This window comes from Strigops habroptila, chromosome 1 (assembly GCF_004027225.2).
Source record: "Strigops habroptila isolate Jane chromosome 1, bStrHab1.2.pri, whole genome shotgun sequence".
NCBI lineage: Eukaryota > Metazoa > Chordata > Aves > Psittaciformes > Psittacidae > Strigops > Strigops habroptila.
The window spans coordinates 100,709,568-100,728,054 of NC_044277.2; the positions used below are offsets into that span (position 1 = coordinate 100,709,568).

The window sequence follows — 18,487 nt, forward strand, 5'->3', positions numbered from 1 at the left end:
TTATACAAAATGATAATACATTTATTGTGTCATCTACAGCAGTATACATGTTAAAAACAATTTCTCAAAACACAAAAAGGTTAGAAAGCAGCAATTGATATCTGTGTTTCCACCTCATAACAAAGCTGAATAACCCCAGATCCCATTACCAATTAAACCAATTTTGACCAAAAAAGGTCACTATTAGACCCAACAGGCTGGTAAGTTTTTACCTTGACACAGTCAAAAGCCAAAATACAACTTTCCATCCAATAACTTGGCACTTCTATTCTCAAAGCTATAGCATGTTGCATTGCCACTAAATTGACAAGAAGGGAAAGAGAACAAACACACCAAATATTTTTTTTACAGATTATGCCAGTACACAAAGGCCTCTTGAGACTTTTCGGCAAGCACAAAGTCCACTGGAAAAGGCATATCCAGAAGCCTAAGTCATTTCAGACACTGAAGAGTGTCATATCACACAGTGTCGTATCACACAGTAATTCTTTACATGGATGAATTCCCCAAAAGAAAGCCAATGGGAAATTGCAATTTTAATCCTAAGAAGGTGAAAGACTGCAAGGTTCAAAACATTGTTCAAGCTCTGCTGGTGTGTTTTCATACACAAAGTAAGATGTGTATTTAGCCGAACGTAGCTCTGTAGTACAGATATGCATGGAGCTTAAAATCAGAGCACCATTAGCTACTACTGAATACTCCATATCTTCCTAATGTTACTCTTAAATGCAGTTCTGAACTGGTTGCATGTGCCTGAGTGCTAAAAGCAGAGGATAAAACCCCAACTTTTTTTCACTGCATGTGCACTATATACCATGGTTTGTTTCTGGACACAGAAGTGCTGGTCATGTGGACATAATCTTACAGAAAGAACAAGATTTCCTGAAAACTGTTCTTGGTGAGACCTACTAAATCCTTATTAGGCATGCACCTCCCCCAAATATGGTTGGTAATATCCAACAGAAGCTACCCCCACGCTTTTCAAGAACATTATTTCTCAGCATGCATGAAACAGAACAACAGTGACAGGGCAAAGCTGCCAGGGGAAAAGCCATCAACATGTTGACTTCCACAGTGTCAACATCTGTCTCCGATCTGGTCAGCTAGACTTCCTGGTGGAAAGAAACAGATACTTGCAAAGTATGAATTGTCTCACCCTTGAGTAGACATTAGAAATATGTTTGATGCTTGCACTCTAAAATTGCTCATTTCTCTCTTGTGACTACAAAGACAAAGTGGAGAAACTAGATCAAAGGAAGATATCTTCATTGTTGTTGTCTAAAGTTGTGATGTAGATATCTCCATAGCTGTCTGCTTAGTGACACAGGATCTTGCCTATAAGCCAGAATACTTAATACTGAAAGTGCCGGATGTTGAAAGGGACACATATTCGTTATAGCCCTTGATATTTAACTCTTTAAGACAGAAAATCAAGTAAAACCAGATATTTGGTTCTATCTTTGCATTATGTACATTTCTACAGTTGTAGACTCAGGAGTCCAAGAGACTCTGCCTTCACACAGGTATGAAAGTCTAGCTATCAGAGTTTGAAGTACAATCCTATCCAGTGAGTTTATCTCAGTTTCCTAGATATCCACACAGAGCTCACTGCTATAACATAAGAACTATAGGAGACAATAATCTTGTCTGGCAGCTGGAGGCCAAGCAGGATCCCATGTGATGTCCCATACATCCTGCTCTATCTGCTCCTAGTACCCTGTCTTGCTTCCCTTTAGACCTTTCATGCTATAACAGCTCTGCTGAAGTCATATTTATGTCTCTGCAGTGCCATGTAGCAGATGATTTTAATCACCCTACATTTCTCTGGAATCCTTGCCCACATGAGAATATCTCGGGACAAAGAAGAAAGTCTTAATATCATGAAATCACATAATCAAACCAAGGAGGAAAAGCTTAATTTGTTGAACCTCCTAGGTACATCCACTGAATGCGGAAGCTATGAGGATAACCTCTGGGAATAGGATCCTGTGTTTTGTCATATAAGAAGGCTTCATAGGACTTCATGGCAGCTATGAAATCACAGCTTGAATGTTTCTGTTGATGTCGAGAACAGAGGGGTAAGTACAGTAGCTTCATCCAGGTTGCAGTATCTGTTCTACCTGTGTCTTCTCAAATCATTCACAGACTGTGAAAAGGTTGCAAAGAGACCTGGTTACGCTCCTCTTACATCCTGGCCCTTCTGTAATATTGCGATATAGATACTCCTTGTGGTTACAGCTGACTAACAGTGGTCATGCTTTCCTCACTATCTCCCTTCTACAGTTATTTGTCAAATTGGATGTTGGACGGGAGGCATTGAGAGGTTCATCAAAGACTGGATGATGCTATGTGCAAAAAGCTGAAAAAACAGTAATCTAAATTGTCCTGGGAAAACAGCTTGTAGTAACTCATCCTAAGCTGTTTGTAGATGTACTTTTCTACCTTTTTTGATCTGTGCGAGCCTCACATAATTACAAAAGACAAAAAACCTTCAGGAACCTTACAAACATATATTGCTATATACAAGAAATTTGCTTATTTTCCTTGTCTTTCAAGGACACTTCAGAAAGTGTCTTTGTGCTCAGAAGTGTCCATAGACTACAGGTTGAAAACCTTTGCCTTAAACAATTGTTCTGAAACACTGTTGAAAAACAATTTCAAATAACAAAGCAAATAAAGCCAATTAAATGAATGATATTTGTATTTCTTTTATTGACACTGTTTATACTAAAGTCACCCTGGACATTTTTGGTTTGGTTTTTTTTTCTGGACCCTCTGAGATTTTTACATCTAATTTCTGGCAGGGCTGGGCTGGAAAGATAATGTGAAGTTTGGTATCTGTATGGTTCACAGGCCAGATTTAGTAGGGATTTAGTAGCAGTGTGACACATGAGCACTGAAACCCTGCAAGCTGACACAATCAGTATGTTTTTGCCCATTTGAATGTTGATTTCCTGCAGTATGTTGACTGAATGAGTATCCTATCCATTTGACCGGAAAGAGCAATACCGCTTCTCTTGCAAGATTATAACTGAAACAGGAAAAGGAAAAGATTCAGATCATTTCCCTTTAGATCTGACTAAATGAAAGCTGCTCAAAACTCAAATCTTGTTTATATACTTTCAAAAACTGGAAATCTTTCTCTTAGTTTTTAATTTTACATTTCTTTTCAGGGTGTTTGGTATACTGCTTCCAGTTAATTTTCCTGCTGTTCTCAATGGATTTGCGTATATCAGCATTTGCTTCTTTGCATTGTTTTTGCTGCCCAAACTGAGAATAGAGCTGAAACAAATGCAGCTGAATACCATGACTATTTTTAGTCTTATCTTTCAGCTGCATGATCAAAGATAATCTTTGTAGTCTTTGTCTGAAATAAAGGTGTTCATATTCGAGGAAGGGAGAAAGGAACTGGAGACAAGATTAGTGTGACAAGGAGCATAACTGAGTCAGGCGTTATTTTAATTTGGAATTCAGAAAATAGTTTCTAAATGCCTGAAGAGTGAAGTTTCCAGTGGGAAGAGAAGGTGAGAAAAAAAACAACCAAACAAAAAAACTTACAGAATCTTAAAAGGGGAGGTGATCAGCTCAGGAGTGGGAGTAATATGCTGTGAAAATAATGGCAATTACAGAGTCTTCTTCAGATGAAGTGTCCTTATAGCACCGTGCTGTTCTGGAACATCTGAGGATCACAGATCAACAGCTCTAATTCTGTGAAATATGTTTTGTTCTTGATCATTCTGGCTTTGCATATTTTTAGTTACTGATTTCTTTTGTCCATGTTATTTATCAAAGAAAGATGAATCTTTGAGCTAACCGAAGATCCTGTATAGCCCTTCATATGCAAGCACAGAAGCTATTATGCTATGCAGAAGCATCCATCATTGATATAATACTATGAAAAGTCATGGGTTTACAAAATGACATGGATAAGGCAAATTATGGCAACTAATCCTTTTATCACTGCTGAAGAAAATCAAATTCTCACTGGTCAGGTTTTGAGCAAGTCTAACACTAGTTTGTGTGCAGTTCTGGTCCCCACAATTCAAGAAAGATGCAGCCAGTCTGGAAAGGGTCAAAAAGAGGGCCATGAAGATGATCAAAGGGATGGACAACCTGCTCAATGAGAAAAGACTGAAGGAGTTTTAGGTCTTTTCTTCATGGAGAAAAGAAGTCTCAGGAGGGACCTCATCACTGTATTCCAGTACTGAAAGGGGGGCTACAAAGAGGATGGGGGCTGGTAAGAGGTACAAGTTGCAGCAGTAGAGGTTTCATCTCTATTTAAGAAAGAAATATTTTATAGTGAGAAAGGTCATTCACGGCAACAGCCTGCCCGGGGACATGGTGGAGTCCCCATCACTGGAGGTTTTCAAGATGGGATTGGAGAGGGTGGTAGATAACCTCATCTAGGCTCCCTTTCTCATGAAATGCTCATGAGATGATAGTCATTCCAGGTCCCTTTCAACCCGGGCTGTTGATTCTATGATTCTATGAACTGCTCTGCATTCCCTTCTGCAAGGTCAATACTTGCCATTGACGATGCAGAGAGTCTAGGGAGAATCATATTTGCAAATGTAATTTCAAATTATCTGCACAGCCAGTTCCTGCCCACTTCTGGTTGTTATTTAGCCTTGTAGTTGCAAGACACAGTTATTTAGTTGCAATGATGGACAGCTGCTGAAAAGGACGAGCTAGACATCAAATACAGTGTCTGAATTTAACTTCCAAACTTCTCCTTTTTTGCATTTGACTCTGTACTCACCTGCCTTCATCTCTGTCCCTTCTCCCACCACCCCATTTTAACACCTGGTTTTCAAACACAAATACATAAATGAGGCAGAGGAACTTGGGTATTTTTCCTCTATGAAGTAAGACCAGCAACAACAGAACAGCTAAGTTTTGTTACATGGGCTCTGACTTCAAGATATACGAAATGTAGGTGAAGGCAGAAGGAGGTGGGGTCACCATGTAGCAATGAAACAAGCCTTGTCCTTTGAAATACAGGTTGTAGTTTTCATAATGGGATGTTAATTGTCCTGTAGTACCAGCACTCCACATCAAAAAGTCAATAATCAAACAGTTGTTAGATACAGTAAATAGTCACAAAAGCTGCAGCACAGAAAGTTTTTGTACATTTAGAAAAGCAAAGAAAGAAAATTATACAAGAAATACATTATGGACATGGTAGAAAAGATGGCTCAAGGAGCGCTGCACACTTGTTTTAATTATGTACTGGTTTTAATAACATAGCCTTTAGAGCTTCAAAATATGTTTCACAGTGAAAAATCAAACAAAGCACTGTTACACTCAATTTATATTTACACACACTTAGAAGCAAACCACCCACTGGTTTCTTCTGGACTGAAACAAATAGAAATGACAGCCACTGTGAATGGTGGCCATGCGTCTCCAGCATCTTCAGCTTACATTCAACAGAGAGATTTCTTAAGAGCTAATTTGCCTGATGGCATCAGGGTCTGATTTAGATAACTATGTACACCTGAAGTATGACCTTTCTTGTAACACTGAGAAAGTTCAAGTGACTAAAGAAAGCCACATTTGCAAGTGCATCAGCACTTCAAATTGTCACCAAAACAATCATAAAAGAAGGGGGTTTTTTGTGAGATATAGTGTATATTAAATATGCAGAGAGATACCATTTCTTCCAGTAAATTCAGTGCTGGTGAAAGGTACCAAAGAATTTAATTTGTCCGCTGAACACGAATCACAGGGTCTGCAACAGCAGAAATTTCTCCTCCATTGCCCTCCAACTTTTCTTGCTTCTGAGCATTGGCTCTACAAATGTAAGGAGCAAGTCCAAGTTTTTGCGAATATTTAGTCTTTGGCCTCTCCTGCTGAGGCTGCCAAAAAATTATAGTAATAATAATGCGCTGAGGTCAAATCCCAAGCCAAAGTCAAGTGGCTTTGTTCTAACGATAACAGCAGTTTTCTCTGCTGATTTTAATTTAGCTGAGGACCTGATCTCTGGTGTGCGTGATTGAAGGGTGGTTTTGGTGTTGTGAACATTTGCCCACAAGACACTGGACTGAGTTCCACCAACTCATGTTGCAGAGCACTGTAGGACAGCCAGGAAAACAACAGAATACAGAAGTAAGCTCAGAAAAAAGTCAACAACAACAGAAATAAAATTAAAAATCCAAACACCTTCTTGCTCTGGACTGAAACATGGTAAAAAGTCTCCAACTAGAGACAGGAATTCAACACCTTTTTCTCAAAAGTTCTCAATTATTAATGCTTGAAAATTGACTACTAGCCATTAATGCAAAATCTATTTTTTTATTCTCTTAAATAACACACTTATAGTATTGTTAATATAATACCTTGCGAAAGCCCATACTACAGAAAATACAAACCTAATGTCATCAGTTCATCTAACATTAGACAGTCTCATTTAAAAAATGTCTACCTACGCATTTACCTGATAGATCTCACTTTCCTCATCTTCTATGTCTTTTTGGACTGCAAAGTGCATGGTTCCTTGGGAAACTTTCTAAAACAGCTTTTAGCAGCAGCTAATGAGAGAGGATGCTCCAATCTATCAGTTAAAAATACTTCAGTTACTTTTGTGGGGAATCTGGAAGAAGGGGACAAATTCTGCTCTTGGAGCAGCAAACCAGTGCAAAGACTTGAAAAAAAAAAAAGGTGTCTGGATCATAGAACTCTCACTGAAGATACTGGGGTGTAATGTAAGTAATTTAAACTGTTTTGTCGGTCCTCTCTGCAAGGATAAATTTCACCTGATATAGGTGTGTCTCATAAGAGCATGATCCTGTACCATTATGACGTCAGTCAACATTTCTGTCTGTTTCAAATTATTTTTACATTCATTTACACTGCTACAACTGAGAGCAGATTATGTCCCATAGAACACTATATGTGTTAATCATTATTATAATTAATATTTACTTCACAACTTTGAGACCTTTTTTTTCTCCTTTTAAAAATAAGGAAACTAAGATTATTTTTTAAAACCTATGCTTAAAATGACATTAAACCATTTTTTACCTAAACTAACAAAACCCGGTGAAATTAAAAGATTACGTTGAGCTGACACTGAAATTCTGAGTCGCTTATTTTTTTAGCTCATAATCCTGTCAACTAACACCAAAGAACAAGCCTGAATTTTAAATTTCCTGGTTACTATTAGTTTCAGTTCAAAACTTAACATTTGAAGTGTCATTTTTATTTTTGCCATTTTTTTTTAATATATGCATACACATACACGCACATATATATATTTTTTATATATATCAGTTCAGAAATCCAAAATGAAGTGAGCATTAGGACGGTCCTCAAAGCCTTTATGCACTGTATAAAGACTTTTAAGAATTGACATCATTGACATTTAACTGAAGTAGATATATACCAGTCGTGGCTTTAACTACAAGGCAAAGGTTGAGAGAACATTTTAGTTCTCAAAGAAAAGCAGTAAGACCATTGGTGGTTAAACAAACAGAATATCCAAACCAGGGAAAACTGCCAGATGTGGAAAGTCATCCAAATTCTTTAACTTTTCCTTCATATTGTGCAATTTAGTTGCTCACCAAGTTCCAGGATGATCATGCCAGATCCTTCTTGTGCCTCTTGCTATGGCAAGGAAAAGTCAACACACAGAAGTCAACCAGGTTGCAAAGGCACCACACTCTGACAGCACTACCCAAAAACATACCACATTAGGACACAGATGCAGAGGGTTCAAGGTTATCTGGAGGGAAAGGCCACCCTGGAACTGACTTTTGCTCTTAAGGTGGGAAGGAGGGGACAGTTATTTTTATTATTCAAAGAATCCAAATAATCAATCTATCATCAGTCAATGCCAAAAAATATAGATATATCTCAACTATATGGCCCTTTTAGAAAATTCACAGCTTAGCTAGAACATAAAGCATTCTTACAAGTGTCCCTGGGTAAGGAAGAAGCTGATCCCATCTCTCTTGCCTGAAGTCCCCACACTGATTGATGGTAGCCATGCAGCTTCACATTGGCACAGAAGTTTCTTTAAGTCCACTGGGAACATCTGACTAAATCCAGCCATGAACTTAATTTTTTGGAGTTCTTCCTGAATCTGCTGGTTTGATTAACCCAAGCATATTAGTTCCATCCTAAGACTCAAAAGAGAAACACTGCAGAAATTCACATGCCAAAAGACAGGGACACGCTAAGATGCATTTGACTAGGACGAAGAAAGAAGTCAATCCAAACCAAAATGGAAAGCAATATGAAAAATAACAGTGGTCATGTTCATTCACAGATTAGTATCAGTTTGGCAACCAAGGGTCACAACTGCAGTGCAATCACTGTTACTTTTGACTGACAAAGGATTACTTGCAGATGCTCCGAAATGTAAATCATTGAGTGGGTAGGCTTGGCTATCTTTTAAACATTTTTCTGTTAATGGCCTGGAGTACACTTGTGTATTTACAGTGATTGTTAAAAAGATATATATACACATTTCCTTTGCTGTTATCACCTCTACAAACGTCAAGGAAGTGAAAGAAAGGGAAAGTAAAAGATGGAAAAGGGAAAGGAAAGGAAGGGAAAGGAAAGGAAAGGAAAGGAAAGGAAAGGAAAGGAAAGGAAAGGAAAGGAAAGGAAAGGAAAGGAAAAAGGCCTACACCACCACCAACACTATGATCTTTTTTTTTTTTTTTAAAGGGATGGTTTTTGGTCTGCTTGTTGATTGATGTGTTTTCCTTAGCTGCTCATGTCGCTAGGTTCTCCGCATTTATGCTGGACATCCGAATCTGAGAGCTGCTCTTGCTCAGAATGGAGAGTTGTGTCCCCCCGTTCACTCCGCTGCTCGCTAGAGAAGGATGACGATGTTTGAAATCCACAGCAAAATACCGGTTGACTTTCCAGCTCCTCCATTTTCTCTTTATTTCTGATTGCACCTTTAGGGAGAAACTTCAAAAGGTCATTTTTTATGTACTTAGCTGCTCGAGGACATGCTGACAAATTATCAAGATTAGAAAAACTCGCCAATTTGACAGAACTATCTTTAAGACTATTCTTAAACGCCTCACTTCAGCAAAATCTGAAGTGATTTCCCCATGTATGGAAGAGGTCCATGCATGCAGTGGGAACAACAGCCCAGGTTCTGTGTCTCTGAATTCAATTATTTAGGATCAGCCCAGACGTGCATAGAAGACCTGTTCAACACCAACTCCAACACAGCTCTTGAGCTAGCTTCTTGGAAGAATACCCTGTTTTCATCAACAGCCAGTACCAAATACATAACAAGGAGCCAAAGAAACCAGCAACCAAAAGATACTAGACAGCAATGAAATAACCTGTCCACACAGGCAGCTTGTCTCTCACCTGCCATTAATGGATGCATGTCTACTGAAAACTTTGCGTCCTGCTTTCATGTCACTTCTAAGCAATCAACAGCTCTTGGATTAATATACATCTGTGACACCCTCCTTTTCCTTGAGATTTTTTTCATGGGCACCCACAGTAAATGACCAAAAGTAAAACAATGCATGTCAGAATTTCAATTAGAAAATAAGCAAATAATTATATAGCTTTTTTACTTTTCGTTGATCACCAGTTTCCTAGCAATCCTGCTAAAAATGCATGTGTGTACATATACACATAAGATAGTAAGGATTTAATATAAGAAATATCATACTAGACCAACATTTGCTCAGCCTATTACTCACTCCTAACAGTAGCCAGTAGCATATTTCTCAATGAAATTGTGTAAAAGCAAGTAAATGTGTAGAGATATTTTTCTCAACATATTTTTTCAGTCTCCAATGAGCTGCTGTGTTCTTGTCCTTAACAATCATCACTAGATTTTCCTAGACTAATATAATTGTCAAAATAGATCAGGATATGCCAAAATGCTAAACAAGTGATTCAACTGTATATACACAAACTACAGGGAGGAAAAATCCAACTGGAAAACTTACATTCTCCTTCCACTACCTCTCAATTCCTATTTTCACTAAAATATAGATAGTTAGAGATTAGGTAGAGTATGAAGCTGTATTACCTCTGTAAAAAGAGGGTAACAAAATCTGTAGCAGTGTTAATATACCAAAGGTGAACCCTTTCTTAGCAAAACAGTTTAGCAGAAGCACAAGACATTCTCTAATGCCTTCAGAGGTAAAATGGTTTCAATTAATCTGGCTGTGTTAGTCTGGCTAAGAACCATCACCCCACTCCCTCCAAGTGGTTACAGGAAATCTGACACACTCCACATAAGGTAATATGGAAAGTGCTTATCTGCAGATTAGTTTTAGACAAGACTTTCTGGTGATGTTTTTAGCACTCATGGAAGGTAATAGATGAAACAACAGTTGTAGGTGGGAAAGGTGTCTATCCAGTAATGTCAGCTGGTGGAGTATGAATGACACTACTGCCACTAATTCCAGAAAGTCATGATCCTGACCTCACCTCCTGAGCTTCTTGGGATCGAGCTATGAATAATGCTTTAACAGACCTGTGGGTCCTTTAACAGGATAAGCCCATGAGCAAAGGTGACCTATATATTTGTTTGATGATGATTGTTATGGCTATCTGAGAAGGAATCACTTTGATCAAGGAATTAGAGACCTTTTGTACAAGAGACCAGCTATTGCATGCTATATGTGAACAAACATAAAACACCTATTGCACTACAACTGGTGGAAAGAAATTGTTTCAGGGTCCTTGAAAACTAAAGGTGATTTTAAAAGAAGTCTTCTCCTATTGGACTGCACAATAGATGTGGAACAGAGAATGGATGAACTGTAGATATTCATCTTAAGGAAGCCTTGAGGAAGGACTGTTTTTCTATCTATTCAGAAAATGGTTACCTCAGATATTCAATCTGATAAACGAAGGCAGGGCAATGTCAATTTGCAGATCAGAGTGGGTGAAGTGGAACATTGATGCTAGCAGCAGCAGTTGCCATGTTCTGAGAGGAGTATGAGGCTTGCAAGGTACCCAGAGAATGTCTGAGGGCATTTCTGGGCATCTGACACTCTTGGGCTGCGTGTTTGGAGGTGCCAGCTGGCAGAAGTCAGGTCTCACGAGAAGACTGGGCAACAGTTCTGTGGTGCCAGCCGTCCTCATGGCCAGCTCAAACTGTGGGAAGCCACATCTAACTGGCTCCTGGGGATGGCCAGCAATCAGAAATGCAAACAGGGTATGGTATCTCTTGGGTGCCTCATCAGCAACAGGATGTGGCATCTCTGCCTCTCCCTCTCCCTCTTGCTCTCCTTCTCTCTCTCACTCTCCCTCTCTCTCTCTCTCTCCCTCACCTTCAGGCTCTGGGAAAATAATGGAATAAGACCTCCTAGAAACTGTCATAAACCAAACTAAGCAGGTGATTGGGAAAAGCCAGTAAGGAATTCTCAAAGGCATACCAGATTAACCCGATCATCTTCTACAAGAAAATAATGTTTTCTGATGACATGGGAAGAGCAGTGGATGTTGCTTACCTGGACTTCAATAAAGCATTTGACACTGTTTCCCACAGCCTTCTCCTAGGCAAGCTGGCAAGATATAGATTAGGTAGGCTGTCTGCAAGATGGGTAGGAAATTGGCTAACAGGCCACAATCAGAGGGTGGCAAACAATGTTTTTTAATCAGGCTGGGAGCCTTCAACCAGTGGCATCCTCAGAGATCGATGCTGAACTCCATGCTGTTCAACATCTTCATAAATGATCTGAATGATGGGGTTGAAAGCACCCTCACCAAGATGGCTGGTGACACCAATCTGGGTGGTGAGGTGGACATTTCACAAGCAGAGCCACCTTACAGCAAGAACTGTATGAAGTTTAACAAGGTGTAAGTAAGTCCTGTACCCGGGATGACATAACCAAAGAAACCAGTACAGTCCCTATCTCTGTTAGCAAGTATTAATCTGAGACATCATCTCTGGCAAGGCTAATACTTTGGTTTAATAAAGACATCGCACATCTTCTGTCTTTTTCTGAGACTCTGTGAGATTCAGCCTAAGGTATTAGGGAATATGGTACACCATGAATTACAGTGAAGGTTTAGAATAGTGGTTATTCCCACAAGGAAATGGGATGGGGATGGTGAGTGGGGGAGGTTAAATATTAAAAGTCTTACCTCCCCATTCAAGAAACAATAGAGAACAGCAACAACAAAACCCTAGGTAAATGGGAGACAAAAAAAAAAACACGTAATTCAAAACCTTCAGTAAATGCTAGAAAATAGCTGGATTTAGAACAAATAAACACACAAAACCAAAATCCTAGTATACAAAACATATACACACAGTCTGAGAACTGTGCATGCAAAATAGTCATAATGAAAAGAAATTTCTTTTTAACAGAAGCAGAATTCACTGTATAATCACCTGGAAAGATCCCAGTCCCAATTCAAACACTAGTCTCTCCCTCTTACTGACATTTTCAGGAGAAAAAGCAAACACCGTGTAGTGAATTCCAAACAAGGGGATAAGCAGTAGTGTAGAGCGAGCCAGTCTCCTGTTATAATAGAGTGAAAGAACTTTAATGCAGCCTTGTAATAAACAACTTGTGCTTTAATTAAAGAAGAAAATACAGAAAATATTTTGTTGCCTGTCTGTTGGAATATACATACACTGGATAATTATACAAACAAATATATTATATTCCCATTTGTTCCCAAATAGTGATTTCATACACACTGTAGTTTGCTCCCATTTCTTCACACTGCTACAATAATAGCACACTAGTAATGCTTAATACTTTGTACTGTTATTTTAATTTGCATTATTATAATCAGCAATTTTTTCTACCATGCCAAACATTAGGAGATTAATCTTGCTAAGGGATTCAGACTGCTACCACAACACAATAATAAACCTCTCACCCAATTGCTTAATCCCAGTGGAGTGTTTGAAATCACTTTTTTTTTTTGTGTGTATGTGTGAATTTATTTCTACATAGAAAAAAATTCCAAAACAGCAACACAAATAAAGCTAAAACCCCCTGTATGTTCTTACGACTATTCCTCAAGGCCTTGATTTTGATCTCATTTATACTGTTGGAAACTTTAGTATAATTACACTGTGTAACTATTTTCCATGGCATCAGAATAAATAGAGTTTAGAGGGAAATTAAACAAGACATAAATAAAATGGCTGGAAATGAACGTGTGTCCCTGTAAGCACTTAACTGAGTATGGATGTAATTCCCCAAAAGCAGGGGTCCAGCCAAGACTTATGTATGTCTTGGTCAGTGCCATTTGCTGATTGAGCAGCAAAAAAGACCCAAAAGAATACAAATGTTGAGCTGAAAAGAAGGCAAGTGTTTTATTATAAGCAGAGTAAAGTAACCTCCAGGACATTTTCAAAGGGGAAAAAATAAGACTGATTTCCTTCAAGTAAGTTAAGGAGGTAGATGGAGTGTAAAGGAAGCTAAAAAGCCATAAAGATTTTTGGAAGAGAATGCTTTTAAAAATTCGAATATTCACTCTGCTTATACCTATATAGTATATTGCAGACACATTGAATTTGGTAATACATGCTCAACAAAATCTCCAAAATTATGTGTTTGTCTTACTGAAAGTGAGGACTTAATTAATACACCTCCAAGAACTTGTGAATATATGATGTTATATCCAATACTAAACTGGAAATGGGACATCAGTCCATTGCTGGTGTCCCCCAGTCATAGTTTGTGCACTAATGGTGATAAATACATCACAACCCTTGTCCTGAGATTGTGCTAAACCACACATGATGCACACATGATGCACACCTAATGCACACCAAATCTCAAGTGTGCTGGAAGACCCCATAAACCAGAGAACACAATTCTTGTGAATCATCAAATTGGGCATTGACCAAAAGTATTTTAATAAGAGGGGAACAGCCCTGGAACTCATTGAGGAAGAGCATACACAGTTTCCAACTTTGGTGATCTCTGGAAAAAGTAAGATGCACAGAAGTGATGCAATGTAATGGACTAAAAGACCCTTCAAGGTCTATTCTAGTCCTTTTTCTCTATGGACATATAATCGGATTAATGAAAAGGGACAGAAATATTGTGGAAAAGATTATGGAATAATACTATATCTATAAACAAAAAAGGATGTAAAGAACATAAGCATCTTACACTAGCTACGGAATAAAAAAGTCAAATTAAGGTAGTAACCTGGAAAGTGAAGTATCTCTCAAAATCTCTTACCCTTTATATTCAGAATTAATGACAACAAAATGATAAATGCTATTTTGATTTAAAAGTCACAATAGAGTTGTCTATTAGCATGTTGTATCTCACCATAGTCACAGGAGGTTAATTTTGGGAAAGATGCAGAGGAAGATTTTTTCTATTGTCAGTTTTCTGGAATTAACTATATCTGATTAATCATACAGTTAGTTTGTAGGATCTTGAAATATAATGTCATCATCAACTTATTTAAGTTGCCGTCTTCAATATTGCCATGATAGTCAGGAAGAAAATAAATTAAATCTAAGAAATAACACATTCGGAAGTTTATAGATTAAGATCTATAAAGAGGAAAAGAATATTTTAATGATAAGAAAAACATGAGAGATACAAATGACTGTGTGGATGATAATCGATTATGTTTTTTCAAGAGCATTAAGAAGAATTAGGAAGTCTTAAAGCAGCACCTGTGAGACAAGTATTTTTATGTCCGGTAGTGAAATCAAAAAGTTAAGGTATACAGCAAAAGTTTTAAGGTCAATAATCAGTCAGGCTTAAACTGGCTGTTTAGAAGAGATATGTTCTCCAAAACTTCTAGCAAAAGCCTTGTTTACATTCCAACAGGTGGAGGAATGTCTTAGGTAACTTTAAAAAAATGCAAATTCTATTTTTTATTTTTTTTTAAGCTGACATTCTATTTTTCAACTGCTACTTTCCTTAAAAACAGTCTAAGCATAAGGTTTTCTCCAATAGCATGGCTATGAATGTGGCCTTTCCATAAAGTGTTAATACAAGAAGACACAAAGAATTGTGTCCTCTGTTTTTCTCACTCCTCTATTGAATTATGTAAAAAACCATCTTTATAGTAAAAGGAATAGAAAGCAAAAAGGTTGTCTAACTTTGACCAGTATCTGAAAGAACCATATTTTATTCTTTCATTGCACATCCATGCTTATTAAGGAGATTACTAAGGTGTTTATGGATATCACATTGGACATAACTGGGCATGAACTGGAAATGAAAATACACATCACATTGCATTGCTGAGTAGAATTTCCAGTGATTTCAACTGAATATTCCAGTGTGTTCCTATTCCACATTCTAAAATATGTTTCTAAAAGACAAATTAATGCTGTGATCTAAACAAACACAGTAACTGTGCAGGAGATGAAAAAAAAAAAGTATTTTGAGCCACTGTGCAGTAGGGAACAAGGACCAATGAGTTCTAAATGATCTAAATAGGTTCTTCTAGCTACTCAGAATGGGATGTAACAAAGATATATCTCTAGATTCAGAGCCTGCAGATACAACTGTAAGAACTGCTGAGCTGGATACATGATGATGCCATTTGGAAAGAATGAAGGAGGCCATCAGAAAACATGGGTCCTCTACATCAGGGGACCTGAAGCTCCAGAAGCAACTGTGTAAGGAAATTTGTGGTTGTCATTCTTTCTTCTGTCTCTGAGAAAGGGAGGAAAGTGTTGGTTAGAGCTTACTCTCCCATCAGTTCCAGGTATCTCCACTGCACTGAAGATGTGTCTTGTGCCATTTCTGCTGGACTTCAGCTGCTTCTGCTGGACTAATTGCAAAGCCACATAGCTCAAAGAAAGCCGTTGTAACTTACATGAGATTTGACAGATGTGTTATGAAGCTAAGGATAAAATATAGTATAAATTTTACTCTGACAAAGTTTGTTGCTTTCATCTTAGAGGTTCTTACCACCCAACTTTTTTGAGACAAAATATCACAAACTGTCAAGAGAAGCAAATGATCTTCAAACCACCGCCTTTGAAGAAAGACTATGTAGTTGTTCTTTTGCTACTTAGGTTTGCATCTTTAAAGTAAGAGAATTGTTCAGTTTACATGCTGAGTCTTAAGTGAAATTAATTTGATCAAAAATAAACTTTTGCATTGGAGACATCAAGGTTTGTGCTCATGTAGAACAACATTCATCTCACCAAGGTTCAGACATACTGAAGTTATTAAGATAATGTCTCTAAAACCAATGCAGAGAAAAATGCACTTTTAAGGCATAGATCTTGACTGCTCTAGACACCTCTTTAAGAAGTGAGTCCTGTTGTAAAGCCTATGGTTATGTACTGAATGTATCTACTGACGCATATATTGATTAGCTTAGTTATGAGATATCTGCAATGATGACATCTATTTTTAGTTAAATTAATTCCACACCTACATTCCCTTTGTTGTCTATGAAGAGTAGCAGGCACTTATGCGTAAAGACGAATCATCTGTCCCTAAGGAAAGCCTTATCACATCTTAAGTCTCTCCATTGACTACAGAGGGAATCTGGACTGAGTTTGTCATACAAATTACTGCACTGCAGGCTTTTAAAGTTTAGATTAGAGGAATTCCATCTATGGCTGTAACTCAGTGATGAATATGTACAAAAAATAATCATGACAATATTTAAAATAGATAAAAGAGCAAACCATGAAGATACAGGATGTCATTAATAATGAAATGTTTAATATAGCTCTTGCTTAATAAACCAAAGTATCTATTTTATCACAAAGATGCTAAACATAACATAATTAACATGTGACTTTCAGGAACCTCAGTAATCTTCCTGACAGATATATGTATTTTCCAAAAGCTTAATTAGGTCTGTAGGATTGTTTTGAAAGACCTGAAGTAATACTTAAACACAGTAATTGATTACAGCTTTTTAATTTTCCCATGCATAAATCACATTTTCAGACCAAGGACTTCAAAAACAGTGGAAGGTTGCTGGAAGGTTTAAGTATTCAAAGTGTACAGAGATTTTTCTGGGCTCCTGTTTAGACTGAACTCTTCTTGCATTGACTAGGTAGAAGATTTCACCTTAGATTTGTCAGTCTGCCATCTTTCTGAAACTCTGCACTTACTTAATGTGAAATTTGTTTCTCTATGAAACACGAACATGAAGTCTGTGCTGCACTAGGTTGTAGATTAAGTAATGAACATCATACTTCAAACTATCTCTTCTATAGGTCCAAGTTTTACCTAACTTTCTTAGACTTCAGCTTCTCTCAATGTAGAATACAGATCTGCTCACTGTTCTTCTATTCTCTATTTCTTCCATCTGCTTTTGCACAGTGTCAGTCTATTGACTGAATCTTTTGAGCATCTTCATTGGTCTATTACTTTAATACCTTGGGGAGATGTAAGATCACAAAGAAAATTTATTTTCATGTTTAAAATGTTGGGGTTTTGTGTTTTTTGTTGGTTTGTTTTTGTTTTTTTTTTTCCCAGCCAAAATACATAAGAAAGCATGCAGCTATAAATTACAAAATAACCTTTTTTCCTTAATGGTGTCAAAGATAACTATTAAGTATTCTTCAGCAAAATGCTGGATTGTTGGATCTGTGTGGCAGAACATTTCTTAGAGTGTTGATTTACACTCATGAGACTGCTGTGAAATTCAGGGGAAAGTTAATCAATCAGGAAGCATATTGTATCCTAGATTTCTGAAAGGTACGCCTCATCTAAAAGAACCCTGTGGGCTTCTTTTACAAGTAACAGAAAGTGAGGTGCACTATGAGAAAGTGATTAATTCACCTGTCTCTAGACTAAATGGCATTTATTCACTTTTCTAGATGTCTCACTCTCCATAGGCAAATCTTGGACAATGACTTCTGGCTAGACACATAGTATTTTGATATTAGGTTAACCTCAGCCTTTCCTCACCCCTGGGTCTGTACTAACACAACTTCACTAGGTCTGATTTTTACTCCAGATGACAGTCTGATTCACTCAGTCTTGCACTGCCCCCATTGTTCTACCAAACTTTCAGGTGAAACATTTACTCTCAGGATGAACAGGGCTCACCTCTTTGTTGTATAATAAAGAGCAACTATTAATAGTTTCTATACAGACACTACCCAAAACCATAAGCAGCATCAGTAATAATTGAAAAATTAAAAAAAACCCCAAACCAAAACAAACAAAACCACCTTAAAATCCTTGATTGTGGTGCATCAGCAAAAGCACAGAACAAGAGAAAATTCTACATGCAACAAGAACTAAATGAATGCTTGCTTTCTGCTTATTACCCCTCTGCTAATATCCATTCATTTACTTGCAGCATGCGTCATACAAACACAGTAATGTCACAGGATTGCGTACACTTACAGGGTAATGGTTGATAGTTCTGACATCTTGCAAGAGTGCTGGTTAGCCCTCTTAGGCTTACAGTAGCATTTCTGAACGCAGCTGCTAAATATGACAAGATTAGCATTTTTTTCAGCATATTGTGAACAGGCCAAGGTAGGTCACTTTTAACACATTTTATGAGACAAATCACAAAGATGGAAAGCGGACATGACAATGAAATTACAGCACAAACCAGCTGCTTG

At 37.7% G+C, this 18,487-nt stretch overlaps 1 protein-coding gene across 7 annotated transcripts in view; it reads right to left on the bottom strand.

Annotated features, from left to right (window-relative positions):
- ADCYAP1R1 (ADCYAP receptor type I) overlaps positions 1 to 18,487 on the bottom strand; it is a 144,080-nt gene continuing 125,593 nt past the window's right edge. For 4 of the 7 annotated variants that reach the window (XM_030487384.1, XM_030487376.1, XM_030487407.1 and 1 more), the window contains 3 exons: positions 12,335 to 12,464; positions 12,085 to 12,126; positions 1 to 8,922 (listed from right to left, as the gene is read on the bottom strand). In XM_030487384.1, the coding sequence (XP_030343244.1) occupies positions 8,713 to 8,922; positions 12,085 to 12,126; positions 12,335 to 12,464 (382 nt within the window). In that variant the 3' untranslated portion in view covers positions 1 to 8,712. Of the gene's footprint in view, positions 8,923 to 12,084; positions 12,127 to 12,334; positions 12,465 to 16,771; positions 18,348 to 18,487 lie in introns of those variants that run through there. The other 3 variants (XM_030487427.1, XM_030487398.1, XM_030487417.1) reach the window with 3 other exon arrangements.